Consider the following 16,238-nt stretch of genomic DNA (forward strand, 5'->3'; position numbering starts at 1 on the left):
GGTTTCTCTCTGCTCTCTCCATCTGATCCTCTCCTCTGGTGTTTTGACACTTGATATCCTTCTATGTTGTCTTGAGTTGTATTATTGTGTGTGGTATGTTGTTCTTACCTCCCTTCCTCACTTCTTTTGTTTAAATGGTTTACCTTGTTTTGGGCTTGAGACTCTTTATCGTCTTAAGTCGAGGTCATTGAAGCTTTGTAATCTAATCACATACTATTAACGTAATTACTTTGTCTTTTATTGGGTTAGGGCGTAACAATATCACTGCCTCTCCCCAGGTCCATCTTCCTCATCGTGCTGTTTGCTCAGTATCTGAGGAACTGGTCCTTCCCTCTCCCCTCCTACAACAGAAAGAACGGCTTCAGCACCGCCAGGGTTCAGATCTTTAAGATGTTCCCGGTTAGAACCWACACACCACACATCTGTCTCACAGGGATGTCACCAAGTCATACTAATAAGATGTTCTCATGTGGGGTTATGACCTATTGTTAAATACATCAGGCTAGTCATTCACGGCACGTCATGTCATACAAATCTTGAGCGGTTATAAGAGAGTCTGAGGCACATTTTGCTGCAGTGCCCTCTATGCTACTGCTTTAGTGAGTGCTGCCAGACATGTGGTGGGGACACTGTCAGGCTATAGAAATGACTCACTGTAATAGACAGACACAGACGACAGGGATCATGTCACTGTTATGTTAAAGCCAAGAATTAGCTTTCTGATGAAAATGGCTGTAAAATAATATACAAATATAGCACAGACTAGCCACATCCAAAATTATAACTTGGAATCTCGGAATCCCTATGATTCCGTTATATGACATGTTATGTTGTTCTTTCTGTGATCAGATCCTCATGGCCATCATGTTGGTGTGGTTGCTATGTTACATCCTGACCCTGACCGATGTGCTGCCCAGTGACCCCAGCCAGTACGGACAGAAGGCACGCACAGACGCCCGTGGGGACATCATGACCCTCTCCCCCTGGTTCCGGGTCCCCTACCCCTGTAAGAGACCAGCATTACRTCCACTGTCTCACACACCGGGGCAGTTTGGACACACGAGCTAGATCAAGGGTCAAGTTAAGAAAGCAGATGAACACGGGTCATTTATCAGTCACTTTAGAATGACCTTGTATATCATTTTAAATGGGGAAATMATCTGAGTTGTCATTTATTTCCATTGCCTTTCATCTTGCTGCATAGGAGGAGGATTCAGACGTCCCTTTGGTGCTTTGTCTCTGATAGCGTCAGTCGGGCGGTTTGCCCACGATGACCCACCGCTGGGGTTTGCTGGGCGATGTTCAGCGCCCACACTAAGGCTGGCATCGGTAGGAATCTATCGCGGCACTATTACGCCTGTGCCCGCCTCTCAGGGGCACCCCCCTCCCACCGGTCCATGGCCATCAACAGGTGAGCATCAGTCTCCTACACCTTGTCCATGCCATCACACAGGATGGAGCATCAGTCCTTCTATACCTGTCCATGCCATCAACAGGTGAGCATCAGTCTCCATCAGTCTGCACACACACTGAGCGACCAGCTCTCCATACCTGCCACTGCACAACAGGTGAGCATCAGTCTCCATACACTGTCCATGCCATCAACAGGTAGCATCAGTCTCCTACACCTGTCCATGCCATCACACAGGTGAGCATCAGTCTCCTCTAATACCTGTGCCATGCCATCAACAGGTGAGCATCAGTCTCCGATACCTGTTCCATGCCATCAACAGTCCAGCAATCAGTCTCCTACACCTGTCCATGCGCACTCAAACACGTCGGAGCCATCACCAGTCTCCTATACCGTCGCATGCCATCAACACCAGTGTGAACATCAGTCTCCTACACCTGTCCATGCCATCAACAGGTGAGCATCAGTCTCCTACACCTGTCCATGCCATCAACAGGTGAGCATCAGTCTCCTACACCGGGGGTTAGACTTCTAACATGGACCTAAGGCTCTGACAGGGACCTATGTTCTTAAATGTCCTCTTATTGTCAAGCATCAAGCGTGTGGATGTATGTCTGTGTCATGTCTTTCCCGTACTAGGGGTATCTTCACAGAGGGGGTGTGCTGTATTATAGCAGGACTGCTGGGTACAGGAAATGGCTCCACCTCTTCCAGTCCCAACATTGGAGTTCTGGGAATCACTAAGGTAAGGAAGCTTAGCCCCTCAACTAGTTTTGACTAGATGGAGTACAGCTTATGACAAAATGTACTTTTTGTAGCAGGTTAGAAGAACTTACGCAGCATGTTAGGGGAATTAACGTAGCTGGTTAGGAGAATTAGGTTAAGGTTAGGAAAAGGGTTAGCTAAAATGCTAAACGTTTCAGCTTTTGATGTAAATTTGACGTATGCTGTCTAAATATGACCCCGTTGGCCCCTAAGCCCCCTGTTGTCTTTAATCTATGTAATGAAAAACACGAATGTAGATTAGTAATCTCAAGCTGTCAAGTTCAAGTTGGAATCAGCTAAATTATCTTTTTGAAACAGATAAAGGCTTATTGGCATGATCTCCAGTGCAAGTGCTTCGTCACAATGCAAATCGATTGTTTTTATTACCACATGATTGTTATCTAAAGGTCTGCTCATCTTTACATTAACTGTTATGTTAATAATTATTAATAAACAATGAGCTGATAKCAGAGGTTGCACAGTTCKCATTGAGTCACGTTGTACAATGTCTCTCTCTACACACAGGTGGGAAGCAGGAGGGTAGTACAATACGGTGCAGCCATAATGTTCCTGTTAGGAACTGTAGGGAAATTCACTGCGCTCTTCGCATCGCTGCCTGACCCCATTCTAGGTGGTATGTTCTGCACCTTGTTCGGTAAGTTACTGACCTCTTAACAGAGAACTCACACACATCGTCATCTTTCAATTCAACTCAATTCAACTCAATTCAATTCACGGGTCTTTATTGACAGGGGAAACATATGTTAACATTGCCAAAGCAAGTGAAGTAGATAATAAACAAAAGTGAAATAAACAATAAAAATGAACAGTAAACATTACACAGAAGTTCCAAAAGAATAAAGACATTTCAAATGTCATATTATGTATATATACAGTGTTGTATCGATGTGCACATTGTTAAAGTACAAAATAAATAAACATAAATATGGGTTGTATTTACAATGGTGTTTGTTCTTCACTAGTAGCCCTTTTCTTGTGGCAACATGTCATTAATCTTGCTGCTGTGATGGCACACTGTGGTATTGTCTCTCTCTCTCTCCCCCACCAGGGGGCAGTATGATCACAGAAAGCTCACCTCTATTTGAGAAGGGATGAGGAAATATGTCTCTAGCTAGAAACACAGATAACAATAAGACAATAATAACCTTATCCAGCCCTCTGTTGTTTGTGTCTATGCCCTGCAGGTATGATCACGGCTGTGGGCTTGTCCAACCTGCAGAGTGTAGACCTCAACTCCTCTAGGAATCTTTTTGTCCTCGGCTTCTCCATGTTCTTTGGCCTAATGTTGCCCAATTACCTAGACATGCATCCTGGCTGCATCCAAACAGGTGGGCTGCACATTGAAAATGTTTTTACTGATATGAAAAGACATCTCCATCTTAAGAGGAAATGTAGGCGTGGCTTTAGAGAGTTACAGTGTGTACAGTTAGACTGTTATCAAGCTTTAGTATGGATTATATTGTGGATCTAATGAAGCTTTAGTATGGAATATTACGTTGATGTTATGAACAATGATTAGGATAATTCATTTGGTAATACATATTTTCTTGCCCTCCTCAGGAGCTGCAGAGGTGGATCAAATCCTTACAGTGCTCCTGACCACGGAGATGTTTGTCGGAGGCTTCCTGGCGTTTGCTCTGGATAACACCATCCCAGGTATGCACGCTATGTGAGAATGTGAAACCTCGTCTCATTAACAGGAGCTACCAGTCACCTTGTCACACACTGATCAAAGAGATCATCAGTTGCTTTGTGTTTGTTTATGTGACACCACAATATCACTATGGGACACATCAATCTTTCAATTTACGCGCAACCGTTGCCTGTAACTACCAATGTTTGTTTATGTGGCATTGTGTGTGTGTGTGTTTGTGTGTACGGTTTAAACAGGCACCAGGAGGGAGAGAGGGCTGCTGGACTGGAAGGCAGATGAGAGCAGGGGGGGAAGCTCAGCGAACATGCGTACTTATGACTTCCCTATTGGAATGAGCTGCGTTAGGAAAGTCAGCTTCCTGCGCTATCTACCCATCTGCCCCAGCTTCCAAGGCTTCATGCGATGCAGACGGAAGGACAGCGTGCAGGAAAACATGGAGGATGAATTAAGAGAGAGGAATGAGAGTTTACGCATGGACACAACAATTACCTTGGCCTGTACCAAAGTATAGTAACCCTGCAATGATTCATCTTTAAGATCATTTTATACTGAGCTGAATTTTTTACAGCTATTTATTGTTTTTGGACACTTACAGTTGTAATCGAAAAATGTCTGCAATGATGTTGCATTTTTGAAACTGGAATGTTATTGACCAGAGCACATTCCTCACCACATTGATTTGGGAGGTTCGTCTACTGTCCCCATTTTTCTACTCACCACTACCACCTTACAGCATTCTGTTTCTAAGTTGAAGAACAAAGAGTCATATATTCAGATGCATACTGACCTTATACTTGTATGTAGACTGTAGACTGTATTGAAGAAGCAGAGCCAACAGTAACAGTGTTTATTTAGTAAGTCTTTATCGTGTACAAAATGATAAGTAATGATAGTGTATCTCTTCTGATGATCTGAACTCAAACACATGTGAGGTTATGCAAAAACCTTTATGATATAAAACTAAAGTATAATTAAGGAAAGCATTCCTACTTTTGACTGTCAAATGTTTGTTTACATTATTAAGTGTTAACATGTTAAACAGACCAATGAGAGTAGAGACGTCTATGAACTGATTTGACAAAGTGCCGAAAGAAATACCACATGTCTAGTCAACATGGTAATTGTGCTGTACTATTAACTGAGAGACTGAACCTTGAAACGACACCGTACTATTAACTGAGAGACTGAACTATGAAACGACACTGTGCTATTAACTGAGAGACTGAACCGTGAAACGACACTGTGCTATTAACTGAGAGACTGAACCTTGAAACGACACTGTGCTATTAACTGAGAGACTGAACTATGAAACGACACCGTACTATTAACTGAGAGACTGAACTATGAAACGACACTGTACTATTAAACGGAGGAGGGACGAACCGTGAAACTACAATGTGCTATTAACTGAGGAGACTTGAACTATGAAACGACACTGTACTATTAACTGAGAGACTGAACTTATGAAACGACACTGTATATTAACTGAGAGACTGAACCTTGAAACGACACTGTACTATTAACTGAGAGACTGAACTTGAAACGACACTGTACTATTAACTGAGAGACTGAACCGTGAAACGACACCGTACTATTAACTGACGAGACTGACTATGAAACGACACTGTGCTATTAACTGAGAGACTGAACTATGAAACGACACTGTGCTATTAACTGAGAGACTGAACTATGAAACGACACCGTACAGATTGGAAGACTGTGACACGGGTGTGACCTCTAGAAGTGATTCTAAAAAGGCTCAAACCAAGAGGCTAGGATCTATTGATCTACCAGGGAAGCACAGGATCCGTATCTTTATGACTGTTCATGATTGATTTCACTGTGACATGGTGAAAGATGTTGAATTTAAATTTCCCCTCCGTATTACACTCTGAGCCTTTTTCTGTCAGAGTCTCTGTCAATAGCGCCCATTGCAGTCTCCCTGGCGATTAGTTTGTAATCTGACGACAGCTGCCCTCTCGCTATGTTCAGGTCACGCTCTTCAAGTAAACAATGGTAAGATGGAAAAGACAACAAAAGCTTATGCAGGTCATAGGAAAAATGTGATCCTATCAAACTTTGTTGTTATTTTTAGAAAACATTTCACTCAGTGTAAAAAAAATATCAACCACTAAAAATCGAATTTCTACATTTCTCCATTTCTKCATTTCTCCTTTGAAATTTGGAAAAACATAATCTGTGTTTTTAAGAATGTGTTGTTCTATCTATATTACACAACTAGACATGAAAAACATTACCACCAACAACAAAGAAACAGTTTGTTTACGTTAGAAAATATGTAAAAGATCATCAGGTATGTGCCCACAAATACACATTGTCAGTAGGAAAGGGAAGAGGAGGGTTCATGGAACCAGGGGTAAACACACCGGATGCATTTTAGGTATGCAAAACAACACATACAGTGCTTTCAGAAAGTATTCATACCCCATTGACTTATTCCACTTTTTGTTGTGATACAGCCTGAATTGAAAATGTATTAAATGTAGATTTTTTTTCACGGGCCTACACACAATACCCCATAGTATCAAAGTGGAATTATGTTTCTTGACATTTTTACTAATTAATAGAAGTAAAAAAATGCTGAAATGTCTTGAGTCATTAAGTATTCAACCCCTTTGTTATGGCAAATCAGTCAGGAGTAAAAATGTGCTTAAGTCATATAATAAGTTGCATGGACTCTGTGTGCAATAATAGTGTGTAACATGATTTTTGAATGACCACCTCATCTCTGTAACACATACAATTATCTGTAAGGTCCCTCAGTCAAGCAGTGAATTTAAAACACAGATTCAACCACAAAGACCAGGGAGTTTGTCCAATGCCTCGCAAAGAAGGGCACCTATTGGAAGATGACATTGAATTTCTTTGGATGGTGTATCAATATACTCAGTCACTACAAAGATACATGCGTCCTTCCCAACTCAGTTGCCAGATAGGAAGGAAACCGCTCAGGGATTTCACCATGAAGCCAATCGTGACTTTAAAACAGTTGCAGAGTTTAATGGCTGTGATGGGAGAAAACTGAGAATGTATCAACAACACTGTAGTTACTCCACAATACTGACCTACATGACAGAGTGAAAAGGAGGAAGCCTGTACAGATTAAACATATTCTGAAACATGCATCCTGTTTGCAACAAGACACTAAAGTAATACTGCAAAAAATGTGGCAAAGCAATTCACTTTTTGTCCTGAATACAAAGTGTTATGTTTGGGGAAAACCCAATGCAATACATTACTGAGTACCACTCTCCATATTTTCAAGCATAGTGGTGGCAGCATCATGTACTGGGTACGCTTATAATCATTAAGGACTGGGGAGTTTTCAGGTTAAAAAATAAACAGAATGGAGCTAATCACAGGCAAAATCCTAGAGGAAAACCTGGTCCAGTCTGCTTTCCATCAGACACTGGGAGATTAATTCACCTTTCAGCAGGACAATAACCCAAAACACAAGTACAAATCTACACTGGAGTTGCTTACCAAGAAGAGAGTATATGTTCCTGAGTGGCCGAGTTGCAGTTTTGACTTAAATATACTTGAAAATCTATGGCAAGATCTGAAAATGGTTGTCTAGCAATGATCAACAACCAATTTGACAGAGCTTGAATAATTTTTAAAAGAATAATGGGCAAATGTTGCACAATCCAGGTGTGGAAAGCTCTTAGAGACTTACCCAGAAAGACTTACAGCTGTAATCGCTGCCAAACGTGATTCTAACATGTATTGACTCAAGGGTGTAAATACTTATGTAAATGAGATATTTCTGTATTTAATTTTCAATAAATTAGCATATGTTTTCATTTTGTTTTTAATGGGGTATTGTGTGTATATGGTTGAGAATTATTATTATTTTTCATCCAGCCTAACACAACCAAATGTGGAATAAGTCAAGGGGCATGAATAATTTCTGAAGGACTGTACATTAGTAGCCCTCGGTTCTCTCACACAGATATATGATGATGTAAAGTCCCGGTGGTTCTAATCTTAATCGGTATTGTCAGGAGTCTCCGAATCAGAGACGAGACACTGATTTGAATGACTATGATTGATAGGCAAGATTTACTCAACCTGACAGTATGTAGCTAAGACTGTCTGATCGATCACTGGGTAGCCTTGGGTGGCTTACCCACACAGTCCATACTCCCTGGATAGTGCAGTGTGCAGTCATGTGGTAGTGTTCTGCTGTTGCGGTCCGGTAGACGTCTCAGGGCCCGGTGTGAGGCATCTCCTGTGGATGAGCCTGAAAAGAGAAGCACTGTGGAGTGTACATGGCTGGGAATTGCAGTGAGTGGCAGGGRATTGCATACACTGGTGGCAGTACTGCAGTAGGCACCGTCTGCTGTGGCAGCAGCACCTCCACAAACTGGCAGGTCTCTGGATCGAACAGCATCTTGCGTTGTGGCTGAGGGGGAAGTTGGGGAACGTCGACGTAGAAACATCTCCCTGTCTCCGGGTCGATCAGCATGTGTCGGGGTCCCTGTCCGTAAACCTGACCTCCAGCCATCTCAGGGTACACCAGGCCTACACTGCCCTGCCTGTATTCTGTGCTGAATGGGGCCATGAAACCCTGTGTGCTGCACAGGTACTGCTGTTGTTGTGTTTCTGGGGAGGGCATTTTGATTTCTCCATTCCCTGCTGGCTGCCGGGGGGCGTATTTGTCTCCGCTCAGCAGTTGGAAAGGCAGGTTTTGTAGTGAAGGCTGCATCAGTACAGGGGCCTGTATGAAACTCATCTTTCCTTCCTGGGTGTGGATTGTGTGGCAGCTCATTGGGTTGGCTGGATAAAAGAAGGAAGACATCAGCGTCTTTGGAGTCCCAGTGGTGTTGAGCTGTACACAGGCAGGGGACGGTGTGCAAGCGAGTGTAGTTTGAGCCTGGTATCTGGGAGGTTGGCCCTGAATTTGGTTGTTATCCTTGACACTGGAACACTGATAGTGTTCTGGCTGGTATGCTGCTGATGAGTAATAAGTTGGAACTGCAGTAAAACTATTTGCTGCTCGTGGTGATTTCTGTTTTCCATTGGTGGTGCCTGTCCTTTCACACAGTCGCTGATTACACTTACTAGGGAGCTCCCCTGAAGACCAGGTCTGCCGGGGAATCTCTGCTCTGTTTGGGTATTTTGACGTTGAATCAGATTGGTTAATATGAGGTTGGCTGCCTCTCCTCCCAAAAGGTTTTACAAGGCTTTGGGGTGTGACATTTGTAAATCCAGTGTTAGAAATGATGTCTTGTGATTCATGGAGAGCTGTGGCTTTGGTTACATATCCCTTCGGGGCGGTGGAAAGTAAAGCTGTATTCACAGCCTTCAGAGGTGCCGGAGGGGACACTTTCTTCACAAACAGCTTTTCATCAGGCCTGGCTGCTCTGACCCCACAGGCCTCTCTGTGGCTGACCTGGTCATACATAGACTGCTGATAGAAGGATGAGGGTCTGTCCTCTTGTCCCGAAACAGTGTCCCCTACATTTTTGAAAGACAGGTTGTAGGTATTTTTCACCAGCCTCCTCACATCCCTCACAACATGCACTGGAGCCATGGCTTTAAGTGTCTCCATGTTCCCAGACGGTCCCAGCAACTGTACATCTCCTCTGTCCCCTGGCTCTATCACCTTTCCTGATAAACCTTCACGAATGAGTGGCTGCTGACTGTCTTGACTTCCCCAGAGTATATCAGTCCTCTGTAGTGCCTTAGGCAGGGGGTTCTGTTGTTTATGGACCCCCTCCCCTCTGTTGCATTCCTCTGGTGTGTTTTTCACCGGAGTCCGTTTGCCTCCAGTTCTACTTGAACCAGAACAACATGTGCTCCTGTTTTTGCCGTTTGCTGAGTCACAGGATAGTCTGTCCCCAGGGCTCCAGTTAGCGTACGGTAGAGCCCCATCCCTGGGGGTTTGCCGTTCTATTTCCTCACTCTCTAGAGCGGTGGCTATTCCAGACCTCTTAGCGAAAGTCCTCTGAAACTCTGACCCTCCAAAGCTGCTCACCAGAGGAATTGAGTTCTGTTTGTAAAGCAGCTTTTGGTGTGTTTTGGCGCTTGCAACCTGATGATATTGGATTGAGTTACTCTGTCTATGTGAATCAATAGAGCTCATATCAGTTGTGTTCTTCTCTTTGACTGCCAGAGGTATCTGGTGACAGTCCTTAACCCTGTTCTGGACTTCTGCAGGTGCGAAGGCTCCTTCTTTCACTTCAGAGTTTTGAAGATTCTGCTCCAACTGCATCTTCTTTGACAGGACACTCTTAATGATACATGAGGCCATTTTGGTTTTTGTGGAGGTCTCGTCCAGGGAAACGGACTTCTGGAGCCTCTGCTTTCGCTCTGCCTGAGTTCTGCTGTTCTCCGACTCCATCCCATGTGACTCCTGGTGAAAGGCAGCCGGGGTGCTGTGCTGACGCAGGAACACGTCCCTGCGGTGGCTGACTGTACAGGGTGTACATCGGCCTTCATCTGTCACCTCACCTTTATCGCTGTCTTGTGATTCCGCCGTGTCCCGTCTCTTGAGTTGGATTTGCCTCTTGGGAACGGTTTTCGTCCCCTCTCTGTACACCTCACCTTGGTTTTCCATAGCCACATCAATGCATTCTAAGCTGCCGGTTTCTAAGCATGCTGTTGTGCTTTGGATGTTAGCTGACACAACCGAGGACAGCTGGAGGGAGATATCATCTTCTGACCAGTCGCTGACTGTAGACGTTTGGGTCGAGGACCTACAGCTGGAGTTGTAGACATCCAAGTAGTCGGTCTGGGGGCAGTAGTATTTGCTGAAGGCCAGGTCTCTGTCAGCCTCGTAGAACTTGGTGGTCATGGTGGATGTCTCACCTCTGTGTTGTAGAGCTTTGTGGAGCCACCAGGTGCTTCTACAGGGTTTCTGAGGGAGCGGTCTGGATCTCCAGGCGTCTTCCTGGCTGTCTGTTGGCAAGCTCTGGGATCCGGGAGGGCTCTGTCATTGGTGTTGCTGCCCAGTTGCGAGGGAACACTCTGAATAACAACACGCCGGGATTCCTGACTGCAGATCCTGAGTGTCGAGATGCAGCTTGCAGGCTCTTTTCTATTTCTGGCTCTGAGTGACAGCTCCGTCTGCTCCTCTCTGTAGCTAGCCTCTGTGCAGTCCAACTCCTCCCACCGCTCCTCCTGACCACCCTCCACGGCGTTAGGGTTAGGGTTACCCTCCATGGGGTGTCTGCTAAGGAGTTTACTTTCAGTATCACAAATACTGGGACCCTCTCTGTGTTGTGGAAATCTCGTTTGGCTGTCTGCCAATGTGTTCTCGTCCCTTGTCCAGGTTGTATTGATTTACCTTGGATCAAAAGAGTGTTACAGGTGAATCTGGGTTGAGGGGAGAAGGACCTCTCATTGAGGTCTCACAATTTTGCCTAAGAGCACAGTCATGAATAAAGAATGGTACCAACACATCCTCCGAGAGCAACTTCTCCCAACCATCCAGGAACAGTTTGGTGACGAACAATGCCTTTTCCAGCATGATGGAGCACCTTGCCATAAGGCAAAAGTGATAACTAAGTGGCTCGGGGAACAAAACATCGATATTTTGGGTCCATGGCCAGGAAACTCCCCAGACCTTAATCCCATTGAGAACTTGTGGTCAATCCTCAAGAGGCGGGTGGACAAACAAAAACCCACAATTCTGACAAACTCCAAGCATTGATTATGCAAGAATGGTCTGCCATCAGTCAGGATGTGGCCCAGAACTTAATTGACAGCATGCCAGGGAGATTGCAGAGGTCTTGAAAAAGAAGGGTCAACACTGCAAATATTGACTCTTTGCATCAACTTCATGTAATTGTCAATAAAAGCCTTTGACACATATGAAATGCTTGTAATTATACTTCAGTATTCTATAGTAACATCTGACAAAAATATCTAAAGACACTGAAGCAGCAAACTTTTGCTGAAAATTAATATTTGTGTCATTCTCAAAACTTTTGGCCACGACTGTATTTACACAGTTTTCAATCATGTTTTGTTAATCTAACTTTTGTATTCTATTTTTATGTAACAAATCTAAAAGTGCTGCATAGTATAAAATAAAATGTATCAAGGTATTTAACAGTAAATGTATAACATCTACATTATCTATGAAACCTCTGTCAGTCTTGTGAAAATCCTCATAGTTATTAGGTAAGTGGGATTCTGAAGGCCTGCACATGCATCTGATCTGAATTGAAGCTATTCTCCCCTGACCGTGTGTTTGTAGCTGGCAGTGTCTGTGAAAGTGAGACCTGACACTTCCAGTAAGACATCTACAGTTACCTTGACGTGAGGTAGATGAAGGCCCCCCTCGAGTCTTGTCAGCTGTGAAGAGAACCACAACCTAATTCCTATGAACAGATCCTACAGCCCAGCCTGGAGAAAATTCTTCACACATCAATCACCAGTCCAGTCAAATCCTCCTCCAACAAAACCTGAAACCAAAGAACCACAGGCCTTTATATGTCTAGACGTCTCAAATACAACAAAAAAATTGAAATCAAAACAAAATGAACTACTCCAACCTTCTCCTCTTCACTGTCTAAAATAAATGGATGACTGGGGCATGATGACTGTCTGACCATTCTTTTCTCGTCTCTTGAGGTTTGGCCCTGGGCCCTGGGGCTACGTGGTCCTGGCCCAGCGGGAGCTGAGACGACGGCCTGGCAGTAAACTCTAAGTAGCAGGTGCTGGTTGGGTTGTGCTGGAGCTGAGCATACCACTGGAATCCACATAGCATGGCCAGTTTACACACAGTCACAGGGCTGGCTAAATATAGCCGCTGCAGCCCTATAGCGCTATCATTGGGGAGATAGGGCTGTGGCCACTAAATGACTCCTCTAAATGGAATGGTTGAATGGTCATTTGATGATGGGGATACACTGTATGTACTACTAGGAGGAACCTACAATTMAGTTAATGTAATAGTTCCTTTATACAGAAGGGCACATAGTAGGCACCTAATACATACATGAACTTTGATAGCTATAGTATAAGTGTTTATTCTTTATAATGAAGATCACACCATTTTGAAAGTTTTGTCTTATTGACTGTTGTTGCAGCAGTACTGCTGTGGTATCATGATTCAGCAGTTGAGAAATCCCCCCCCCCCCGTGATAAATGTGTCGTGGTGCAGTCTCAAACTTCCCTGCTGGGCAAATGTGTCTGATGGTACACTACCGTGCCGACCATTCCAAGAGGACAGGGAATGGACATTCGGTCAAATTTACCACCGTGGCAGCGCCAAATAGTTTGTCGGTGTGGAATACGTCGCATTTTAACGAGCTAACTGGTAAAGCTTGTGTGGTAAATACCCACTCTGCTAGATGTCTGTGGTGTGCAGAGCCCAAGTCCCAGCAAGGATCAACTGAAACACTCCGGTGTTAARCTGTGTGTTTGTGTAAGGCTCAGTGGAGGCTGCTGAGGGGAGGAKGGCTCATAGTAACGTCTGGAACGGTACGAATGGAATGGCATCAAAACACCTGGAAACCATGGAAACCCTGCGTTTGATGTAATCGATACCATTCCACCTATTCAACTCCAGCAATTACCACTAGGCCCGTTTTCCCCAATTAAGGTTGCCGCCAACCTCCTGTGGTAAGGGTCTACCCTGTCTGGGGTGACTGTGGGGGTCTGGCCCTGTAGTGATGCACAGGATGTGATTACTCTTCTTCACTCCTTATTAGAATGCATGCTTTCTTTCTTTCTTTCTTTTCTTTGACTCTTCTAAACAAATAAAATGAGAAACAAATTGCATCAAATTAAGCTGACCTGAGCAAATGGAAAGTGCAAAGAAACATAAAACCCTCCAGATCATAAATGTTTAGGCTTATATGGCAGTAGACATAATTAAACTGTGCAATCATTGAAAACAAACACCCACACACACATACAAACACACACGTGACCATTGACTCAGCAATAGCATGAACGTGTCTCTATGCATAACACAAGTGTATAGTATGTCCAGGCCATAGAGATAGATAGAGGACGCATCTTTGTATCTGTGCCATTATTAATTAATTAATTGTAAYAATTTTACCGTTATTTTACCAGGTAAGTTGACTGAGAACACATTCTCATTTACAGCAACAACCTGTGGAATAGTTACAGGGGAGAGGAGGGTGAAGAAAGAGCTAATTGTAAGCTGGGGATGATTAGGTGACCGTGATGGTATGAGGGACAACTTGGGAATTTATAATGTATGTAGCGTATGTGACAGCATGGGCACATGTGACAGCATGGGCACATAGCGTATGTGACAGTATGGGCCGAGCCACTCAAATCAAATCAAAAATCTAATCAAATTATATTTGTCATGTTCGTAAACAACAGTGAAATGCTTACTTACGGGACCTTCCCAAAAAAAGCAGAGAGAAAGAAAATAGAGACATAATATAAAAGTAAAACAAGTAATAATAAAAGTATTAATAGATTCACAATGAGTATTGATAACCTGACTACATACACTGGGTACCAGTACTGAGTCGATGTGCAGAGGTACGAGGTAATTGAGGTAGATATGCACATATAACCAATCTTATGGCTTGGGGGGGTAGAAGCTGTTCAGTGTCCAGTTGGTTCCAGACTTGGTGAATCGGTACCGCTTGCCGTGCGGCAGCAGAGATAACAGTCTATGACTTGGGTGACTGGAGTCTTGGCCATTTTTACGGCCTTCCTCTGACACCGCCTGGTATAGAGGTCCTGGATGGCAGGGAGCTCATTCCCAATGACGTACTGGGCCTTACGCACTAGCTTCTGTAGAAAACCATTAGTAACACACTACGCCGTCATGGATTAAAATCCTGCAGCGCACGCAAGGTCCCCCTGCTCAAGCCAGCGCATGTCCAGGCCTGTCTGAAGTTTGCCAATGAATATCTGGATGATCCAGAGGAGGAATGGGAGAAGGTCATGTGGTCTGATGAGACAAAAATAGAGCTTTTTGGTCTAAACTCCACTCGCCGTGTTCGGAGGAAGAAGGATGAGTACAACCCCAAGAACACCATCCCAACCGTGAAGCATSGAGGTGGAAACATCATTCTTTGGGGATGCTTTTCTGCAAAGGGGACAGGACGACTGCATCGTATTGAGGGGAGGATGGATGGGGCCATGTATCGCGAGATCTTGGCCAACAACCTCCTCCCTCAGTAAGAGCATTGAAGATGGGTCGTGGCTGGGTCTTCCAGCATGACAACGACCCAAAACACACAGCCAAGGCAACTAAGGAGTGGCTCCGTAAGAAGCATCTCAAGGTCCTGGAGTGGCCTAGCCAATAGAAAATCTTTGGAGGGAGCTGAAAGTCCGTATTGCCCAGCGACAGCCCCGAAACCTGGGTGTTCCTTTTGTCTAGGTGGGAACGGGCAGTGTTGAGTGCAATAGAGATTGCYTTATCTGTTGGGGCGGTATGCGAATTGGAGTGGGTCCAGGCTGTCTGGGATGATGGTGTTGATGTGAGACATGACCAGCCTTTCAAAGCATTTCATGGCTACAGATGTGAGTGCTACAGGGCAATATTCATTTAAACAGGTTACCTTGGRGTTCTTGGGCACAAGGACTATGTTCATTTGCTTGAAACATGTAGGTATTACAGACTGGGCCAGGGAGAGTTTGAAAATATAATTGAGTCTATCTCCATTTTAAAGTATTCAATTTTCTTATTCACGAATGACTGATCCCTCCTGATGACCCAGTTGGACATGACTCCCACGGGGTCACCAGGAAGGATCAGCCAATGAAGTCGGACTACATTAAAAGGGTGGAAGCCCTCAACAGCGCTGCACATGCTAATAAGGCCTTTCGGGCACTGGAGTCCTCTATCATTCTCTATGGTCCAGGCTGACAAAAATAGATACATGGCCAGTGGTGGAAAGAGTACCCAATTGTCATACTTGAGTAAAAGTAAATATACCTTAGTATTTATTTATCTAACTAGGCAAGTCAGTTATGAACAAATTCTTATTTACAATGACGGCCTATCCCAGCAAAACCCGGACGATGCTGGGCCAATTGTGCGCCACCCCACGGGACTCCCAATCTTGGCCGGATGTGATACAGCCTGGATTCGAACCAGGGACTGTAGTGACACCTCTTGCACTGAGATGCAGTGCCTTAGACCACTGCCCCACTCGGGAGCCCATAGTAGAAGACTTGAGTGAAAGTCTAAAATGATTTGGTTTTAAATATACTTAAGTATCAAAAGTAAATGTAATTGCTAAAATATACTTAAGAGAATCATTTCAAATTCCCTATATTAAGCAAACCAGACGGCAAATTTTTTTTGTTTTTTTATTTACGAGAGCCAGTGGCATACTCCAACACTAAGACATAATTTACAAACTAAGCATCTGTGTTTAGTGAGTCTGCCAGATCAGAGGCAATAGGGATGAC

At 44.2% G+C, this 16,238-nt stretch overlaps 2 protein-coding genes across 2 annotated transcripts in view; one reads left to right on the forward strand and one right to left on the reverse strand.

The window, feature by feature from the left end:
• LOC111950438 (solute carrier family 23 member 1-like) overlaps positions 1-5,210 on the forward strand; it is a gene marked incomplete at its 5' end in the record, with an annotated part of 6,501 nt that extends 1,291 nt beyond the window's left edge. The window contains 10 exon segments of the mRNA XM_023968021.2: positions 279-399; positions 850-1,017; positions 1,253-1,297; positions 1,299-1,393; positions 1,467-1,496; positions 2,051-2,156; positions 2,702-2,831; positions 3,382-3,525; positions 3,758-3,853; positions 4,088-5,210. Of these exon segments, the coding sequence (XP_023823789.2) occupies positions 279-399; positions 850-1,017; positions 1,253-1,297; positions 1,299-1,393; positions 1,467-1,496; positions 2,051-2,156; positions 2,702-2,831; positions 3,382-3,525; positions 3,758-3,853; positions 4,088-4,362 (1,210 nt within the window).
• A 285-nt stretch (positions 5,211-5,495) lies between these two features.
• LOC111950132 (uncharacterized) lies at positions 5,496-12,281 on the reverse strand. The gene is made up of 2 exons (XM_023967520.2): positions 12,135-12,281; positions 5,496-11,163 (listed from the first exon to the last, which is right to left on the reverse strand). Exon 2 carries the CDS (start codon positions 10,669-10,671, stop codon positions 8,080-8,082), a length of 2,592 nt encoding a protein of 863 aa, XP_023823288.1. The 5' UTR covers positions 10,672-11,163; positions 12,135-12,281; the 3' UTR covers positions 5,496-8,079.
• Positions 12,282-16,238: the final 3,957 nt, after the last annotated feature.

The sequence above is a fragment of the Salvelinus sp. IW2-2015 genome, linkage group LG23 (assembly GCF_002910315.2).
Source record: "Salvelinus sp. IW2-2015 linkage group LG23, ASM291031v2, whole genome shotgun sequence".
Lineage (NCBI taxonomy): Eukaryota > Metazoa > Chordata > Actinopteri > Salmoniformes > Salmonidae > Salvelinus > Salvelinus sp. IW2-2015.